General features: G+C 43.8%; 1 protein-coding gene across 2 annotated transcripts in view; it reads right to left on the bottom strand.

The window, feature by feature from the left end:
- Positions 1-20,096, bottom strand: part of Uggt1 (UDP-glucose glycoprotein glucosyltransferase 1) — a 113,222-nt gene that overhangs the window by 12,029 nt on the left and 81,097 nt on the right. For both annotated transcript variants that reach the window (XM_087564676.1, NM_133596.2), the window contains 12 exons: positions 17,911-18,013; positions 16,926-17,005; positions 15,923-16,112; positions 15,202-15,360; positions 14,648-14,733; positions 13,245-13,329; positions 11,566-11,654; positions 11,085-11,186; positions 9,793-9,877; positions 8,258-8,440; positions 2,282-2,442; positions 1,007-1,121 (listed from right to left, as the gene is read on the bottom strand). In XM_087564676.1, coding sequence (XP_087420802.1) covers positions 1,007-1,121; positions 2,282-2,442; positions 8,258-8,440; positions 9,793-9,877; positions 11,085-11,186; positions 11,566-11,654; positions 13,245-13,329; positions 14,648-14,733; positions 15,202-15,360; positions 15,923-16,112; positions 16,926-17,005; positions 17,911-18,013 — 1,438 coding nt within the window. The remainder of the gene's footprint in view (positions 1-1,006; positions 1,122-2,281; positions 2,443-8,257; positions 8,441-9,792; positions 9,878-11,084; positions 11,187-11,565; positions 11,655-13,244; positions 13,330-14,647; positions 14,734-15,201; positions 15,361-15,922; positions 16,113-16,925; positions 17,006-17,910; positions 18,014-20,096) is intronic.

A 20,096-nucleotide genomic window follows, 5' to 3' on the forward strand; every position in this document is an offset into this window, starting at 1 on the left:
GGTACCCAGGCGAGACTACAGGCTCAGTACTGAGTCTACCGAGCAGCAAAGAGGGTTGAGTCCCATCAAAGTCGGGGTGAAGGGCAGCAGTCTGGTGTCCGTGATGACATGCCCCTGACGGGGTTCTGGTTATGACCTTGGCTTTGTGCTGACTCTGGGATACACCTGAAGATGGATTCTTTTCATGATGCTACATATCACAATAAATGACAAAATATTTTAAGAAAGACTTTAAACAAAATTCTTAAAATACATGAGACTAAGCTGGCATGGTGGTTCATGCCTTTAACCTCAGCTCTCGGGGATAGAGGCAGAGGTGGGTGGATCTCTAGACCAGTCTTGATTACAAAGTTCCAGGCCAACCAAGGCTACAAGTAATACCTAGTCTCAAAACAGCAGCAGCGGCAGCCACAGCAGCAGAGTGGCAGTAGGTATCTAAAACACCTAAAGCTACAACTAGGGCTGAAGAGAAGGCTGAGGGTAGGAGCACTGGCTGCTCCTCCACAGGACCCAGCACAGCATCTAACAACTGTCCGTCCCTCCAACTCAGGGTGATCAGACTCCCTCGCTTTTCTGGTCTGTGGGAGCACAGCACACACAGTGCACAGCCCTACACGCAGGCAAACCACCCATGCACATAAAGACGAACAAACACAAACCCAAACAAAACAAACCTGAAACTTCACTTCTGAAAATCTGCTATTTTAAAAGTTATTCCGCAAGCCTTCCTGAAAGTTTCTGACATGGGGGTCAGTGTTAAAAAAAATTTAATACTTTATTGTGTGGATTCTGAGCTATTTGACAGTCTCGGTCCCTTTGAGATCAGACATAAGTCAGTCTCTCTCTCTCTCTCTCTCTCTCTCACACACACACACACACACACACACACACACACTTACTTTCTATGAAGGAACAGTTCAGTCTGACAGAGCACACAAACACTACTTCATTTTCAGACACAAGCGGCATGCTTTTATGTGTCCTGCCAAAGCCAATGGTCACTTACTTGATCAAGATTTGAAAGACTGTTGGGATCCTGACTCAGACCTTGGTACTGTCCTCTGAGTCTGTCACCAGCAGCTATTTTCCTAAACTTCTTCAGATCCACGACATACAGCGCACTGAGCAAAGAGGAGACACTTGTTACAATCAAGCCATCGATGGGTGTCAACAATGAACCCAAGTGAACAGTGTGACAGGCCATGAATGGAACAGGCCAGTGTCCCCGAGAGAGTGAGCGGAAGATGGTCATGGAGGGTGTGGCCACACAGCAGAGAGGGTCACACACCCTGCTCTGATGGCTCACTTTGACCAGCTTTTTATTTTGCTGTCTAAAAAGGAAATTAATTCCTGAGGCAAGATTTCTAGCTAATCAGAAGATTTAGTGATAAAGATCATTAAACTGATAAATAGTAACAATCGGCCAACACTATCCTGATGACATCTTAGATGATGGGGCTGGGGGAGAGGCAGGGAACAAGTATAAAACTGAATCCCTGTATCTCATCATTCATCTCTGTATGCGTTCATTTCAGCAAGGAGTTATTTAGGGCCCTGGAGGCTCAGAGGTTGAGAGCCCTGGCTGCTCTTCTAGACGGTCAGAGTTTGGTTCCCAGCATGCACACAGGGGCTCACAATCTCCTGTAACTCCAGTTTCAAGGAATCTGACACCTGCTGGCCTTCATGCATGCAAAATACTCATTCACATAAAACAGGTAAATCTTTTCTTTAATTTTTTTTTATGTATATGGGTCTATGCATCTATGTCTGTACATCATGTGCAAACGGTGCCTACACAGGCCAAAAGGCATCAGTTGCCTGGACCTGGGGTTACAGACAGGTGTGAACCCACGTGTGGGTGCTGGCGATTGAACCCAGGTACTAGGGAAAAGCAGTCAGTCTTCCTCACCTCTGAGACATCTCTCCAGCCCTGTGGTGGTGGTGGTGGGTTTTGTTTGTTCGTTTGGTTGGTTTTTGAGACAGGATCTCACTTTGTAGACCAGACTGGCTTCAAACTCAAAGAGATCTGCCTATTTTTGTCTCCCAAGTGCTGGATTAAAGGCATGTGGCACCATGTCCAGCCCATACACTGACCCAAGAGGCGACAAATATGCTTGAAATAGGCAAAACAATGTTTTGAATAGATTATCTGTCAGGACACGCTAACAGAGAAACTATGAATAACAGAGTGCAGTATATGCAGCTAAATAAATTAAGGCTCTCTTTATACACAGGTAAAGAGCCCTAAGCAAGGCATTCTGCAGGGAGCGCCCTTCAGTACCTGATGTGATACTTTCGTCCAGCCAAATGACTGGCCCAGTAGCCTGACTTCCAGAAGCGGTAGCCATCCATCTCTCTCCTGCTGTCGCAGAAGGGCGTGTAACCGTAAGGTGCACCATCCAAATTGAAATCTCTTAACTCCTTCAGATCTGTCCGCACAATCTGCAGTAAAGGAAACCAAACCATTTGTTAACCGAGCTAAGGTAGCTTCCCTACGCTATGATACACTTCACAAGGCAGCAGGAAGGGCGGGGCACTGGGTAACAACACAGACTCTAGAACACAGGCCGAGTTTCCCCAGTGTTACATGTAACCTGAAACGATCCCCATACACTCATGTATTTCAGTTGGTCCCCAGCTGGTGAATGGTGCTACTCTGAAGGCTATTTTTAAAAGTACTGAACCAATTTCAACAGGGAAATGTCAAGACTGCCTTGCTATCAGGCTGCAAGATGGTCCTTAAGCTCCCTGCTTTGGGTCAGATGTGTGTACAATGAACCGGATCAACAGGAGAGGAGAAGGATATCAAAAAGTTTAGCAGTGTGAAGACAGCAGCTGTAACTCTTAGAGATGAGCATCACCGAGGGGAAGGTATGCACTTTGTACCGACTGCCCGAACCGTCTGCAGCATTCTTTTCATCAGAACCAAGCATGCCCCTGAACTTCAAGTACCATCCATGCCAGCGACTCCTGTCCTGGCTGGGTATGGTGGCAGAGGCCTGGAGCCATAATTGTCCTAGCTGGGTATGACAGCACAGGCCTAGAGCCCTAGTATTCTAAAGGCAGAGACAGCAAAACAATTTGGATGACAGAGAAAGGCTCAGCTTCAAAATCAATGGAGGAACTGTAACTAAACAATGAAGTAGCTAACTTTTGGGGATACGGTGACCAAGTAATATTAGCCTTTACTTTGTAACTTTGGTATTTATGGTAAGTGAATTAATATGTAAGATATAGGACTGCACACAATCTGACTCTGGTTAATATCCACAGGCATGCAAAGGTCCACAGCTCAGAAAAGCTGCAGACCTAAGCAAGATAACCACATTTCCACAAGATGGCACCCTCATAGGAAGGCATAAGATCAAGACCTTGTTCCTATAAACGGGTCCCACACAACAAACAGCACCTCAACCCTACTACAATTTAGTCCTCCCGTGAACACTACAACCACCACCACTAAAAGACAAGAAAAGTTTATTTCAATTTAAAAAACAAAAAGTACAAAAGAAAGAAAAACTTAACCAATAAACTATGAAGTCCCAGAGCAGAAACAAAACCAAAACAAGGTAACATGTCTCCTTCAGGACTAACCCCATTGTTTTGGCTCCTAATGAAAATAGCTTGGAAGAACTTGCAGCCAGAGAGCTTAAAAGAATAATTATAACTATAATCAACAACTTAAGGGCATGGGTATATTCTGAGAACAAAATAAAAGAGCTAGATGAATAAGGAAATCAACCCATGATATAAAAATCAAATGAGAGAGAGAGAGAGAGAGAGAGAGAAAGAGAGGAGAGAGAGAGAGAAGGAGAGAGAGAGAGAGAGAGAGAGAGAGAGAGAGAGAGAGAGAAATACTGAAGAAAAACCAAAGAGATTGAAAAGAAAATCTCAGTTAGCCAAGTTAAAGCTCAGTTGGAAATCCTCACGAACAGAATGAATCATGTGGAAAACAGCATCAGGGCAGGAAGATAAGAGAGGGAATTCAAATCATGCAGTAAAGGTCAACGATAAATGGATGGAGGAGAGAGCGTGGATACAAAGGAAGAGATTTGGGACAACATGGAAAAACCAAAATATTGAATCTTCTAATTATAGCAGATAAGAAGCCTACTCCAATGGCATAGACAATATTTTTAATAAAATCATAGAAGAAATTTCCTCAAATCTTTTTTTTTTTTCCGGAGCTGGGGACCGAACCCAGGGCAAGCGCTCTACCACTGAGCTAAATCCCCAACCCCTCCTCAAATCTATAGAAAAAAAAGATGCCTAGTAAGGTACAGGAAGCTTACAGAATTCCAAGTAAGACAAACCAGAAAAGAAATTCCCAACATATTAAAATACTAGAAACACAGAATAAAAAAAGGGTACTTAAAACTTCACGAGAGAAAGGTCATGTCATCTATATGGTAGATCCATCAGAATAGGTCCTAGTTATTCAACAGAAACACTTAAAAGACAAAAGGAAAGAAGAATTCCAAGCTCTAAAAGAACATAACTGCCAAACAACCCTATTATACCCAGCAAAACTACCTACTAAAATTGAAGGAGGGTGGTTAAAAGCACTGGCTGTTCTTTCAGAATACCCAGGTTTGAGTCCCTTACCTGGCAGCTCACAACTATAATGCTGGTTCCAGTGGATTTTCTGTAAAGTTGTACCAAAATTTCAAAAAATATATGAATTCTATTCAAATTATTCCATAAAATAGAAGAGGAAGTCTTTTGTGCTCTTCTTATGAAGCCAGTATTACTCTGACACCAATCAGATAAAAATATATAACAAAAAAGAAAATTACAGGCCAATCTCCTTGATAAACATAGATGCTAAAATCCTTGAAGAATGCTACATCACAAATATCACACATCATGACCAAGTTGGCTTTATTTCAGCAAACGTAGAAGTGATTCAAGATATGTAAATTAGTTAAGTTACATCAATGAACCAAAGAACAGAAATCAAGTTTCTCTCAAATGGGACAAAAAATGTCACTGATAAAATTCAAGATTTCTTTCATGACAACAATCAAAGAGAGTCTGGGGATGGTGGGCTCACACTTCAATAAAATAAAAACTATATAAAAGCAACCTGAAGCTAACATCATATAAAGGGAGGAAAAACTCAGAGCATTCTCCCAAGATCAGGAACAACTTCTATTTAATATAGTGCTTAGAGTCTTAGCCTGAACAATGTGACAAAAGAAGAAAAGAAATACAAACAGGAGAAGTCACTGTATTCCTTTTTGAAGATAACAGTATTCTATATAAAACAGATGCTTAAGACTCCAAAAAAGTCTTTGAGCTGATACATTTCAGCAAAGTGGCATTAAAAAAAAAAAAAAAGTCACCTTCTTATATTCCGATAATAGCCTGGAAAAGAAACCAGGAAAAGCACAAACAGACATAGGAACAACAAAGACCATGGGGAATAACTTAACCAGGTAAGCAAAAGCAGCGAAGGAAACTGGGGGTAAGGGGTGGGGGGCTGTGACAGAAGAGAAAAGAAAGAGATGGTCTGCTCAGGGTCTTAGAGGGGTCATCATGAAAATGCCATCCCCCAAAAGACTGTAAAGACACTGAGTGCAGTTCAAACAGAAATTCCAAGGCCATGCCTCAGAGACGAGGCACAAAGACCAAGGATGGCCAAAACAATCCCAAGCAAACAGACAGATCAGGAGGCCTCGATGTAATATATATATATATATCTCATTTCACATTATACTAGCAATAAAAACAGCAGGAACGGACACCAGAAACAGACATGGAGATCAGTGGACTAGAACGGAGGACCCAGATACAAGACACATTACGAGTTTTGAATTTTTTTTTTTTTTTTTTGGTTCTTTTTTTCAGAGCTGGGGACCGAACCCAGGGCCTTGTGCTTCCTAGGCAAGCGCTCTACCACTGAGCTAAATCCCCAACCCCACGAGTTTTGATTTTTAACAAAAAGTATCAAAAGTACTCACTGGAGAAAAGACATCATCTTCAACAAATGGTACTAAGAAGATTGGATTTCAACATGCAGGAAAAATGAAATTAGATTCTGATTTCTCACTCTGCAAAAACTAAACTCCACTTGTTAAAGAACTTCGACATAAAACCTGATACTCTGGGCTGGCTCAGTGGTTAAGAGCACTGACTGCTCTTCCAGAGGACCCAAGTTCAATTCCTAGAGCCCACATGGCAGCTCACAAGTGCCTGTGTGTGACTCCAGTTCCAGGGGATGCAAAAGCCTCACACATAGGAATGCAAGCAAAACACCAATGCACATAAAAATAAGATGAAATTAAAAGATCTCGTACTCTGAAGTTGTTGGACAAAAGAGTAAGGGACCTCAACTCACAGCAGTGGTTCTCAACATGTGGGTCGAGACCTTTCATGGGCCTAAGGCTGTTCTGCGCTTGGATCTTTATTTACGTTACAATTCACAACAGTAATTAAACTGCTATTACAAAGTCGCAACAAAAGTAATGTTCCGGCTGATGGCCACAGCATGAGGAAGTGTGCTAAAGAGCCGCAGCATTAGGGAGGCAGAGAGTCTGAATAGACTCTAATAAGCCCAGGAAATAAAGTATTCAGTGAACAAATGTGCTCTTTTGGAACAAAAAGCTTCTGTCAAGCTTTGCTGTAAGGTGTGTGTAAACAGTCCACAGAGTAGGAGAAAGCGCTGGCACCAGTGCAGCACGGTGACTATTATGGGATGACTAATGGCTTTCTGACTGGATTTGAGGCTTGCTCCACAGGAGGAAACTTCATACCTAGTATTGAAACTATGGCCAAAAGCCCATAGGCTACAGAGCAGAACCTGATATTGTTATTTTATTAAATAGTGATGCTCTCAAGGTACCTTCTACATATTTATGTTAAAACCTTCTGAATATTTATTATTAGCACTGCCCTTAGCCTTGGTCAGAGAAGCTTATGCAGTAGGCAGCAGATACAAAGCCGGTCAAAGTGAAAAGGAGACTGAATGCTCAGTGCTGAATGGAGTATCTGCATCCTGAGACTCAGAGAACAATGAGGAAAATGAGACAGAAAGGACAGGGAGAACTGCTGCAGAAGGATGGGGAGGACTGTTATGGAAGGATTGGGAGGACTGCTATGGGAGGATAGGGAGGACTGCTATGGGAGGATAGGGAGGACTGCTATGGGAGGATTGGGAGAACTGCTGCAGAAGGATGGGGAGGACTGCTATGGAAGGATTGGGAGGACTGCTATGGGAGGATAGGGAGGACTGCTATGGGAGGATTGGGAGAACTGCTGCAGAAGGATGGGGAGGACTGCTATGGGAGGATTGGGAGGACTGCTATGGGAGGATAGGGAGGACTGCTATGGGAGGATAGGGAGGACTGCTATGGGAGGATTGGGAGGACTGCTATGGGAGGATTGGGAGGACTGCTATGGGAGGATTGGGAGAACTGCTGCAGAAGGATGGGGAGGACTGCTATGGAAGGATTGGGAGGACTGCTATGGGAGGATTGGGAGGACTGCTATGGGAGGATTGGGAGGACTGCTATGGGAGGATAGGAGGACTGCTATGGGAGGATTGGGAGAACTGCTGTGTGAAGGATGGGGAGGACTGCTATGGAAGGATTGGGAGGACTGCTATGGGAGGATAGGGAGGACTGCTATGGAAGGATTGGGAGGACTGCTATGGGAGGATAGGGAGGACTGCTATGGGAGGATAGGGAGGACTGCTATGGGAGGATTGGGAGGACTGCTATGGAAGGATTGGGAGGACTGCTATGGGAGGATAGGGAGGACTGCTATGGAAGGATTGGGAGGACTGCTATGGGAGGATAGGGAGGACTGCTATGGGAGGATAGGGAGGACTGCTGTGTGAAGGATGGGAAGGACTGACGTGGAATGCTGTCTTCTGGACTCAGAGCAGCTGTGGCACCTGTACAGCATCAACCAGGCACAGTGCGGATGAATGGACACCCATTACTGTGGAGAGCTGCCAGGAAGGAGGATCTTTCTCTTTTCAGGATATGGTCACTAACAGGATCTCATGCTCCAGTGGATGGCTCTGTGCCCATGTACCCATGGGCTGCTCTAATTGGATATAGTGGGTTATTCATTTTATTGTATACAAGCATAAACTCTCCAAAAGTTTTTAAAGAAAAGATGTGCTGATGGAACGTAAACATAAAAAGTAATGACATCTGGGTGATTTCTTTTCCTATTTCTGAAATACTGATGCAAACACAGGTGCTTTGCCATCTGAAAAATCATGTTAACCCCGTGTGTGCGAGCTTACCTGATCAGCATCCACAAAGAGGAATTTGTCAACAACCAACGGGAAAAGCACATCCAGGAAGAGGATCTTGTAGCCCCAGATAATTCGCTGCTTCTCGGTCTGCTGGTGAAGCCACCGTGGCCATTTGTACTGAACAAGCTCATACTGGAAATTGTATTTTTTGGCCATGTAAGGTATAAACTCCTATTTTTAGACAAAGGGAACAACAATCATTCATTCTGATTAAGAAAACCAATGCCGGGGTTGGGGATTTAGCTCAGGGGTAGTGCGCTTGCCTAGGGTTCGGTCCCCAGCTCCGGAAAAAAAAAGAACCAAAAAAAAAAAAAAGAAAACCAATGCCTTAATGTAAGTTAGCCACCATTATTATTACCATACAACTAAAACACACTAAAACAAGGTCTAGAAAAATCTGGCTTTAATCCACTTTACTCACATAAGAAAACATCTAAACTCTGGTCCAATCCCTATTTCTTGGCAATGTCTATTCACCACAAGAAATGATGGAAATCTGCAAGGGATGGCTTTTAGATTTACAACTTTATAACTCGTGTGTGTGTGTGTGTGTGTGTGTGTGTGTGTGTGTGTGTGTGTGTTTGTGTGTGTGGTGGGGGTTGGTACATAAGCTCCGGGTTCACTTATCTAAATTTAATTTTAGTAAAACACTCGAGTTTGATATTAAGGTCTTCTCAAGGCTGAGTCTAACCCAGGCTATCACACAGCAGAGCCAGAACTCTGAGTAGGCTCCTGGTGTTGACAAATCCGAGTTCTGTGCTCCAAATAGCAGCTCTCAGGAGATCAGAGGTAAGGTAACGACTCATCTGAGATGAGTCACACTGAATACAAAGTTGTCTACAAATACTAGAGAAAAAGTGAGTTCAGGAAAATCAGGCCAAGCTAATACGAGCCACGCTGGAAACTTTTCTTTTGGCACAGGGAAAGCAGCCCCCTCAGACCTTACTCATGAGAAAAGTATTCATTCTCAAAACACACATCACTGTGCTTTCTAAACTAAGGGACGACACGCAAGCCTCCAAGGCAAGGACTGTGATCTTTTTCTAAAACATTGTCTCTTAGAAAAGACAAAAATGGGCTGGAGAGATGGCTCAGTGGTTAAGGAGTACTGACTTCTTCCAGAGGTTCTGAGTTCAATTTCCAGCAACCGCAAAGTGGCTCACAACCATTTGTAATGGGATCCAATGCCCTCTTCTGGTATGTCTGAAGTCAGTGACAGTGTACCCATATAAATAAAATAAATAAAAAAAAAATAAAAAAGTAAAAAAGAAAGAAAAGACAAAGATTTTCCTCCTGTATCACCTAGCTTCAAGCAGGCCATAATTTTGGGTTTAGATTCATAAACACTATTACCCCAAACAGAGCAACCTGGAAAAAAATACCAACCCAGAAAGGGAGAATGAAATTAGAGTATTCTAACAAAGGGATAAAAGGTAAAGATACAGATAAAACAAACATAGAAAAGAAAATGTTACAGTGCACGTATTCTCTTAACAAGGTTTACCTTTTCCCCATGAACAAACCTTAAATGTGGGGGACAAATAATTCTTCAAGAACCAGAATTTCACAGGAGTTTTGGTATTCTTCAGGACTGATAGCATCATGATGCTGCCAAACAAAACAAATAATCATTTCCCAATGCTTTTTAACCTCAGCAACATCAAGCAGAGAAACTCACAAGAATGACAGCAGAGCTAACTCACGGTTCAGTTAGGCAGAGACCTTTGCTAATGGGAAAGTGTACGTACCGCACTCTAAACATGTCACCGAGAGAGACAAGCATTTCCCTGTAAGGATATTCCAACAGATAGAGGCAGACACTAATTATGCTGCACTTCGAATGACCCATCCCATCAACTGGTGGTGTGAGTGAGTTAGCACTGAGGGCCATGGTCAGGACTACACCACTCTCCAAACCCATGCTCAGGCACAGCAACATTTGGTACAGGGCAAATGCAACATACATAGCCTCTGTCAGCCCGAACAGAGAGCTGTGAGAGAAGGGGAGTCAGTAATGAGGAAGGGAACCAGAGGGCACAGGCTCAGGAAGGCTATCATCACTGCTGTCATTTTATTGGAAAAAGGAGTAAAAATTAACCAAATGACTACTTTTATTATTTTCTTATCAGATTTATAATGAAAACTAAAAAGACAAACAACTGTGAAATTGGGACCTTCAGGTAATGTGTCTTCAAAGCTGAGCTCCCAGTCACCCTGAGACCTCAGGATCCCACACTGATCCTGAAAGTCTCCCCACCCGCCCCACCCTTCACCCTCCCACCCTACCCCCCACCCCCGTAACCACATCAACAGCTGCAAGCAATGACCTGCCTGCTTCCAGCTGCATGACCCAGACAAACTCCCTCCCATTCTAGCATCAGTGTGCAAGTAAAGGAGTTCTCAAATAAAACTGAAATCTTGCTTTAATGTCCTGTGGATCTGTAGAAGATGGCCAAATGTGTTACATAGTTTCTGTTCTTTCTACGCTAAATTCCCTATTTTCTGGGTTTATGCAATATTCAATGGCCAAAAAAACCCCCAAGAATAATCTATAAGGTGTGCATAGGATACTAAAGGTCTATAGCTTTGTAATATCCACACAGAGCACCATGTAGCTCTACTTCATTGGAGTGAACCAGTTCGAAACAAACAGAACTTTATGCAGTGAGCTAGCCACAGCCCTAAGAGTACTACACACACACACACACACACACACACACACACACACACACACACACACAACACATTGAGCAAATCCTTTCGTGCAAAGAATACTGTAACAAATTCATTTATATAACAAATAATGAGAACTAACCGAAGAAACCTTTCGTAGAGATGACCAGATGCAACAGAGAAAATATTGATTATGTCGTCCTTATCTTGCTTTACTTCCTCAGTCTTCTGTCCTGAGAAGCCCCTGTGACGACAGAATTAAAACAGCACTTACAATGTGGGGCCAACACAACCTGTCAGGAGAGGAAAAGGACAGTTGCCTGAGCCTTCCTGCTCCAGAGGGAAGCAACAGGAGATGCTAGGCCGGGTATGGGGACAAGGAGGTAGTAAGGAGGGTGCTCTCCCAAGGCTCCTGGTCATTTAGGAATACTTGGAACACAAGCTACTCCAAAGAAGGCAGCTGTCCAGTGGAAGGTCAGCAGAATAATGACCGTCACCTATCCCAGCAGTGGGCCCCACCCACCAGGAGGGCAGAGTGCATTCCAGAAACCCCTTATTCCAAGGGTGCATGGTTCCCACCTCTCAGCCCCCCTTCCCATGTAAGCGCTTCCAATTCGACTTACCACTTGAATGAGTCCCAGAATCCAGACTCATTCTCATTCGTCCCGTCGCTCAGCAAGTCTTCATTAGCCATGTCGGCCTTCTTCTGAACCTGCAATTGTACACGATAGGTCTGACAGGCGCAAACCTGATCTTCACTGGCTGCACGCTAGTACTGCCAACAGGAAACAATCACCCAATTCAACTAAAGGAAACCCTCACCCAGACAGTCAGTACTACAGCAGTGTGTTTATCAGAATACTCATGTTAAAGCCTTCAGGGAGCAGCTAGCAACCTCTTAGAATTGTACAAGGAGCCAAGACCAAGGTCAGATGCATAGAAACAGCGGGAGTAAACCAGAAGACTATTTCTTCTAGCTGGCAACTTCAAGGGAAGAATGCAGCCTGCAGGAACTGTTGAGAGAGCACATCAGGCCGTGGTCCCTGCTCAGGACTTCTACCACAAAGGATTCTCTGGGGCCGTCCTCCTCCAGCCACTGCATGGCTGACTTTAGGTTTTACCATGTGTAGCAGTTATTTATCCTACAATCATTTTACTTTAAGACAGAGAATTTCAAAATGCTGAGGAGAGAGAGTAAGAAAAGACTTTAAATAAAGTCACCTGCTTTTGGACTCTATGCTTGTTTTTGTAGATAGTGTCTCATATCATGCAAGGTAGTCTCGAACTCACAGTGCAGACAGGGCTGACCTTGAATTCCTGATCTTCCCAACTCTAATTCCCTAGTACTGGGTCTGTCGGTGTGCACCATCCTGCCTATAAAAACTGTCACTTACTGTCCTTCCCAGTCTTCTGAGAATAAAATAATAACGCAGTGAATTGTGGGTATGAAAACGTCCGAGCCAGAGCAGGAGACATGGCTCGGTGGTCCAGGGCACACACATACTGCTCTTCCAGAGGACCTGAGCTCAGTTCCCAGTACTGGGTAGTTCACAAGCCCGGAACTCTGGCTTCAAGAGATACCAATGCTCTCTTTTGCCCCTCACAGGTGCACATGTGCCATGCATTCACACAAGCACATTTACATATGTATAAATAAAGACTTAAATAAAAGGCAAAGCTGAGCTGGGCAAGGCAGGCACAACTGCCTTTAATCGTAACACGTGGGAGGCAGTCAAACAGATCTGAGTTCGAGGCCAACCTGGTCTACATAGCAAGTCCCAGTCAGGTCAATCAGGACTTTGGAGCTACAAGTGAGATAGGACGCAGAGTCTTTGTGGGAACATTTTGTATAAAATGGGACTCTAAGATTACCAAAAGTGACAATCTGTTGACTGAAGAAAACTAGAAGTTTACTTCACAAAGACATTTTCTTAAGCAGCATCCCTAGAATTATTAAGACAAAAACACTTCCAAATGGAATCCCAGAATGACTTCAAAATGCAGTCCTACTTTATCTGATGGGAAACATTCCAAGCCCCCAGTGGATGCATGAAATCTAAGAGAGCACAGAACCTTGTATGTCTATTATAGCTTTGTTCATTCTATTTATAATAAAGCTTAATTTGTAAGTTAGGCAGGGTAAAAATCACAACAATAATTAACACAAAATGGAACACTACACAGTATCTTAATAAGCTACAGTGAGAATGCTCTCCTGACAGCCACTAGAGTCAGCGTCCTCAGGCAGTGGCTGACCGCTGTCTATCCTCAGACGGTGGCTGCCAGAGCAGAGCAGGCTCACCTTCACTTTGATGATCTTGCTCTTGAAGTTATTGAGGATGACAACAACGTCATTTGCATCAGGAGGGGAATCTGTTCCGTCATGGCTTAGAGAAGTAAGACAGAGAGAGAAATCACAATCCCAGAATGCAGTGAATACTCAGGACCACTGCTGTGCTTGCCCATCTTCATCACAGAAAGCTTCAAACCAACAGTTTCCTCAGTCTAAAAAAACACCTTTACAGGACAAAGAAATGTTCACGAAAAATTTCCATCTCCAGGCTAGAGAAGTGAACTGACTTCCTTTCAGAGTACCAGGCAAAGAGTGAAGGGTTCTCAGGCAGGATGAGCACAGGACAGACCATGACAACGCTCATATGTTCATAGGTCCTGTTTACACTAAGGACATTATAACAGCACAAAATTCCCATAGTTGTTGACTTAGAAATCTGCACAAAGCTAGGTATGGTGATGCACGCCTGTAGTTTCAACTACAGGAGACTAAGGCAGAAGACTCACCTGAGTCCAGTTCAAGCCCTGACAAGAGAGTAAAATTCCACATCAAAACCAAAACCACGGGGCTGGGGAGATGGCTCAGTGGTTAGGAGCACTGACTGCTCTTCCAGAGGTCCTGAGTTCAATTCCCAGCAGCCACATGGTGGCTCACATCCATCTGTAATGGGATCCAGTGCCCTCTTCTGGTGTGTCTGAAGACAGCTATAGTGGTGTACTCATATAAATAAATACATCTTTAGAAAAACAAAAACAAAAAACCAAAACCACTGGTCCACACTGCCTCCCCATATCAAATAAGATGCCATGAAGCCAAAGCAAATACACACATTAGGATGTTCACATAAACCATAATGAGAACCATTCCCTATACAAACTGGCACAGAACTAAGGACTAATTTAAACTGTTAAACGGGAAAGAGACCACAACTTTAAAATAGTGTTCTGGGGTTGTTTGAACTTTAAGACAATTCCTGTCACTGACAGTCTGTAATAGAGGACATCTATACAACTGCAGCCCAGGGACCAGGGCTGACAGTCAGACTTCACAGAGAGCTCATGTGCTCTGTGCACGCACAAAGCACCCAGCCCGGGATCAAGATAAACACCTCCCAACAGTGTACTAAACAGGGCCAATCCCACTCCGCTTCCCAGGAAGTCAAGCGGTCAAAGCTCCTGTTGTCTGCATCAGGGACAGAATAACTTCTGATACAGCTCTGACAGGGAAAGCAATGGAGACCAGACCTCACACCAGTCAGCTCTATACCCCTTACTATCCAACTCATTGCTACAACTTCTCCCACACTTACTGTCCCTGAAAGCTAGGCTTTGTCACACACGACGCCTGGGTAAGGCCAGATACCGTGCAACTAAAGCTGAGTCTCTCTATATGAAGCCATCACCTGGTCCTACCTGTAGATCCTATAAATGTCATCCGAGCGCCCCTTCCTCAGTCTCAGAATCCAGGCTCCTGGGTTGGCTTTGAGCTGAAAATATCCCTAGGACACAAACAAAGTACAGGTTCAGTTCTCTTTAAATTTAAAATGTTTCTGATGAATACTAACATTTTCTTTTAAAGTGTCAGATCATGTATGTGTGTATGAAAACCCATCTACACCTCCCTCTCTCATTGTACTGGCTATTGAACCCAGGGTCTTGTGGCCATGATAATTAAAAAAATTTAAAACATAGTTAACAACTTAGGGGAAAGTAAAGCAAAACAAACCAAAAAACTATCACCCAACAAGCTAAGAAGCAAGGACTCAGGAGAGCAGGGCGGTGGAGTCGAGAAGCCTGCCTGCTGTGCTCCATGGAGAGCAAGCCACGCACTTTTACACTGACTACACTCAGTCCACTATTGATTCTTATTTCACTCCATGGTTCAGAATGTTAACTGTCCTGTCATAAATTACGGCATCTAAATAACCACCACGGAAGTTTTCCCATCTGATGAACCGAATACCTACCAGATTGGCCATCACGATTGTGTCCACAGTTGTTGGGTTGGCTGAAGTTCCTAACGTGAACTGCAGTCCTCGAGGGGGCTGGCCTGTGGTGATGTCGTAACAATGACCTTCCAGTAACAGATACTCCAGCTCATACTCAGCAGCCACTATACTGTCCACCTGAAAGGTCAACGTTAACCTCGTCACATTACACATGTATACTCAAAACGCAATCTGCAGGACCCAGGGAAATAATCACAAGGATAAAAATCACTGAGGCTGATGTTGAACTCGATCCTGGATTCTATGACAGAAGGAGATCTGATGTCCACAGAAATTCCCTGACTGGCTCCCATGTACACCATGGTACTCCCCAGCCCCCACACAAACAAACAAACAAACAAACAAACAAACAAACGTGTCAAAAACCAACCACTTCAGCCATGAAGACTACCCGTTGGGTAACAGCTCAGACATCAGAAACAAAAATAAATTCCTAACTGCCAGAGAGACAGGGAGTGGGTGTTATATGCACACACCTCAGCTTCTAATGAGCGCTTTTAAAGGGGCAGCCTTTACTGAACATGACGGGCATCTGAACAAAGCTACTGCTGTAAGGAGGGCACTGACGTATGTGTGAGCAGCGACACACACCACCCTGCTCCAGCGGTCGCCACTGACTGAAGGACAAACGGATTTTACTGACATGTGATTCAATATTCAAAATCAATTACATTCTTACCTCTTCTAGGTAAATATTATCAAGATCATAGGGTGTTCTGACAGATTCTACCATCCAACTCTCGGGTGTGTTCAAATTCAAAGTAAACAGCGGAGACTGAGGCATATCCAGAAACTTTGCTATTGGTCCCTTGGCAAAGCTGTTGTCTGCAGTGAAAGAAATCTCCGGCTCTAAGACATAACGGTAAAAGCTGAAATGAAACACAAGTGTTAGGCTTTCTTGATGCAATCACAGAGTCCACACAGTGAACAAAAAACTGAATTTGGACAGTATCCTTCAAATCAGGACAATAAGCCAAGCCACCTTTTGGTCTAGTGATGCCTCCCAGGGCTGCTGTAAAGTCAAGGGAAGGGAGACAGGAAGTATGCAGGAGATGACCCCTTCACACTTTGGCCATCAGGGTCACAACCACTTTCCTGAGCACTGTCTTCTTTGAGGAGAACCCTTTTCCTTAAAATTAGAGCACTAACTGGTACTGGTGTCCTCCGCCGGCACTGAGAACATAGTATGCAATAAACAGTTAACAGCAGCTCACAGTGGAAGCCGCAGCTCTTTCAGTCCAAAACTGTTGCAGTCCATAAAGAATCCAAGTACAGAACTCTGCCCCTCATTGAGGAAGACATTCCCCACGGCCAGAGCATATGCTAAGCTACCACGGTCATTGTGGCACTTCCACAAATGGCCTCCCACAGCCAAGTCTGCTCCTATCCCAGGAAGCAGGAGAATGAGTAGAGTAAGCTTCCTACATGAGACCTAATGGCTGCCGTTCTTTTAAAGTGAGACATAAATGCGCCAGCAGCTTGTACTGATGTTGTCTAAGTGCTTCAGAGCCCTGCTATGTTCTCAGAATGTCTAACCAGAGCAGAGAGGCGACATCATCAAACCGTCAGGACACATCCTTTCATACACAATCAACCTGTCAACGTTCCCGATTCCTCCCACCCAGTATTAACTTTTAGATTTGGTACTGTTATAAAACAATATTCCTGAAATGGCATTTTACCTTTTTAAAGGCATGTCGGAAAGCTTGGATTGGCAATTCATGAATACTCTCAGACTCATGTTTATCAGCTGAGCCAAAACCTAAAAAAGCAAGCCAGATGACAAAATATTTAGGTTTTCTCTTCAGAACTGTTTCACAATTACTTGGGAGGCAAAGCATTTTAACATCTCAAGAAGATACACCAAGGAAACGCCTGTCGTTGCATCTGCAGTAGAGAAGTTTTGGGCATCAGAGCTCCAACGGAGTCCACACAGAAGGCCTGGTTCCTAAGAGGGCAGGCGGGTGGCAAAGTAGCTCAGCCAGGCAAGGCGTCTGCTGCCTGGCTCACAACACATTTGACCCCTGAGACCCCAAAGGCAAAACGGACTCTTGCAAGATGCCCTCTGAACTCTACCCATGTACTCATGGGTTCCCACAGACAGACTGACTGACTGAATGAATGACTGAATGAGTGAATGAATGAGTACATGTATCTTTTTTTTAAAAGGCTATTGCAGATCACTGCTCCTCACACAGAGTTTAGCACTCGCTTGTGAGGAAACAGCAGGTAAATGATGGAAAACACAAGAGCTCACTGCTTCAGTTCACATTAAAAAGCATGTGGATTAACATTTACAGAGAGGCCTAGATGATCATACTATCCTAAAAAGAATACCAGCTAGGGTTAGAGATACACCCCATTGGCAGAGTGCCCACATAGCAGTGTAATGTTCCAAGTCCAGGCCCTAGTGCGTACACACACACACACCCTCAAATGAAATGTTAGGGTACTGTATTCGTTTTTTTTTTTTAAGCACACATAAAAGTGTCCATATGTAAGGACATGATACAATCCTTGAGGAAAGCAAGCCTGTGTCAGTCCTTATGAAGACACATTGTCTGCCTCCTCTAGAAGATATTTAAGGGACAAAGGAAATGCCTAGACAATCACAGGGCCCAGGACTACTTTGGTTAAAGACATGAACCACCTCCAGAGCAGGCCTACCAAGAGCAAGGGGGCGAGCCTCTGTGCTTCTCTTGTGACAGGGTCGACAACAGCTACCACATCATAGTATGTCTCCCCTTCTTTGGGCTTCAGTTTAATTGCACTGAAAAAAAAAAATCAAAAGAACCAAACATTAGCATGGAGGAAAGAGGAAAACAGTGAGGCCAGGGTGCAGGATACCAGCAGAGAGTATCACAGTTCAGACGTCTTAGCATTTCACATCTGCAGATGAGAACCAACAAGCCGAAATGTTATTCAACTGTGAGACTAAAGCTACAGCCTACTCTGCTGAACCTTGGAGGCAAGGGGTGGAAACCTCTGTACAGACAGGAAAGCAAGACTGGATTATACTTAAACAAAACCTGCTCAGTTCTGGGTTTTTTTGTTTTTGTTTTTTTTTTCTTCAGTTTTGCTTTCTTTTTGTTAATTTCCTAGGCAAGAGCCCTATCTGCCACCAAGCTATGTCCCTCGTCCTATTTCGCTTTTCATTTGAGACGCTCTTACCAAGTTGTCTAGGCTGGCCTTGAACCTGCAATTTTCTTGCCTCAGTCTCCCAAGTACCCAGTACATGCTTGCACCACAAAGCCAACTATAAAATATACTGGATGTTTACTTCTGACATTTATTGAACCTGATGCCAACTTTATTTTCAGGCAAGAAAAGTAGAAGAAGAAAAACACCAATAATTAAATTAATGATAATGGGTCTGGGGATGTAGTTCAGTGATTGAAAGCTGTGTGTAACACACATGAGGCTCTGGATTTAATCTTTAACACTGAAATCAATAATCATCAATTAACCAAACATAACAATCTAGAAAACTTGTAAAACAGAAAAAAGAGAGCATCTAAAGAAATCTCACGACTATGTATCTCACTGTATATCTACATGATCCTTTTTAGATGCTGTATAAAAATTAGTTATTCTTGAAGACAATTTCTTGGGCCAGCAAGATGGCTCAGATAATAAAGAAGCTTTGTCACAGAGCCTGGCATCTGAGTTTGATCCCTGGCAGCCCTGGTAGAAGGAGAGGACCAACTCCTACAAGCTGTCCTCTGACCTTAAATGTGGGTCACGTATACATGGCCCCATCACCATCATATGCACAAGAGAAATAAACCAAATGCCGCTTCCCTCACTATTTCAATATAAACATGTACGTGTTCCTATACACCCAGCATTCTGAATAAGAAACCTCTTACGTTCGCCAAGTAAATCTGTTATATTCTGAAATTATCTTGTACTGCTAGATATTGAGATGGCTTTTGACCTTTCAACAGTTTGTGCATCCAGCCTTCTCCATACCCAGGTCTCTTCCAAGTCTCAGAAGAGCTAGGCATGAGAGGAGAGTATTGTTGGGGCTGGTGTGTACTGTCAGACCAATTTCCTCAGAACCTAGAACAATTCACAGATGAGAAAGGCATACAGAATTCTGCTTTACCGCTGAGAGGATTTGGTTATATATTTCGACTTTTTATTCATCTTAATTCCATCCTGTTAGTATTATGGGGGCATTTATGAGCCACAGTGTGCATGCACCATGGCAGCTGTGTGCACCTCTTTTGGATGACTTGATGGGGTCAGTTCGCTCCATTTTTCCACGGGTTCTAGGATCAAAATTCAGTCACCGGGCTTACACACCAAGCACTGTCATCTGCCGAGTCAACCTGCTCGTGCTTCCTTTCTATTTTACTTATTTCTGACTTCCTGAAACAGGTTTGCTGTGCAGCCAGTCCTTCTAAATGACAGAAAGAGAGAGGACCAGCATCTGTTGATTCCCATAAATCTTTGTGGTACAGTGCCTCTCTCTAAACCACAGTGACTCGGGTGATGTTAGAAGAGCAGGACCTTCTACCCCACTAGGATAAGGATCAGCAAAGTGTTACTGATTAGCAGAAGGAGGTAGACCCAAGTGAGGTGTGTGCTTAGGGAAACCGGAAGCCATGAGCACAAGCCAGCCAGCGCCCCCATCCGAACTCAGAAGTGTGTTCAGCCACTTCCTGAGGTGAGTCTGAAAGAGATCGTTCCTGCTCACCACCACTAGCGGTGCGGCGGTGTGCCCAGTGGACACTCTTACAAACAACGGGCAGAGCTAAGAAAAGCAGCGACTCTCAGACGTTTAAAACATCACCTCTTTGTGCAAAATCATATACTGCATGTTTGATCTGATGAAAATTCTACAGAGC

The sequence above is a fragment of the Rattus norvegicus genome, chromosome 9 (assembly GCF_021556685.1).
Source record: "Rattus norvegicus strain SHRSP/BbbUtx chromosome 9, alternate assembly SHRSP_T2T, whole genome shotgun sequence".
Lineage (NCBI taxonomy): Eukaryota > Metazoa > Chordata > Mammalia > Rodentia > Muridae > Rattus > Rattus norvegicus.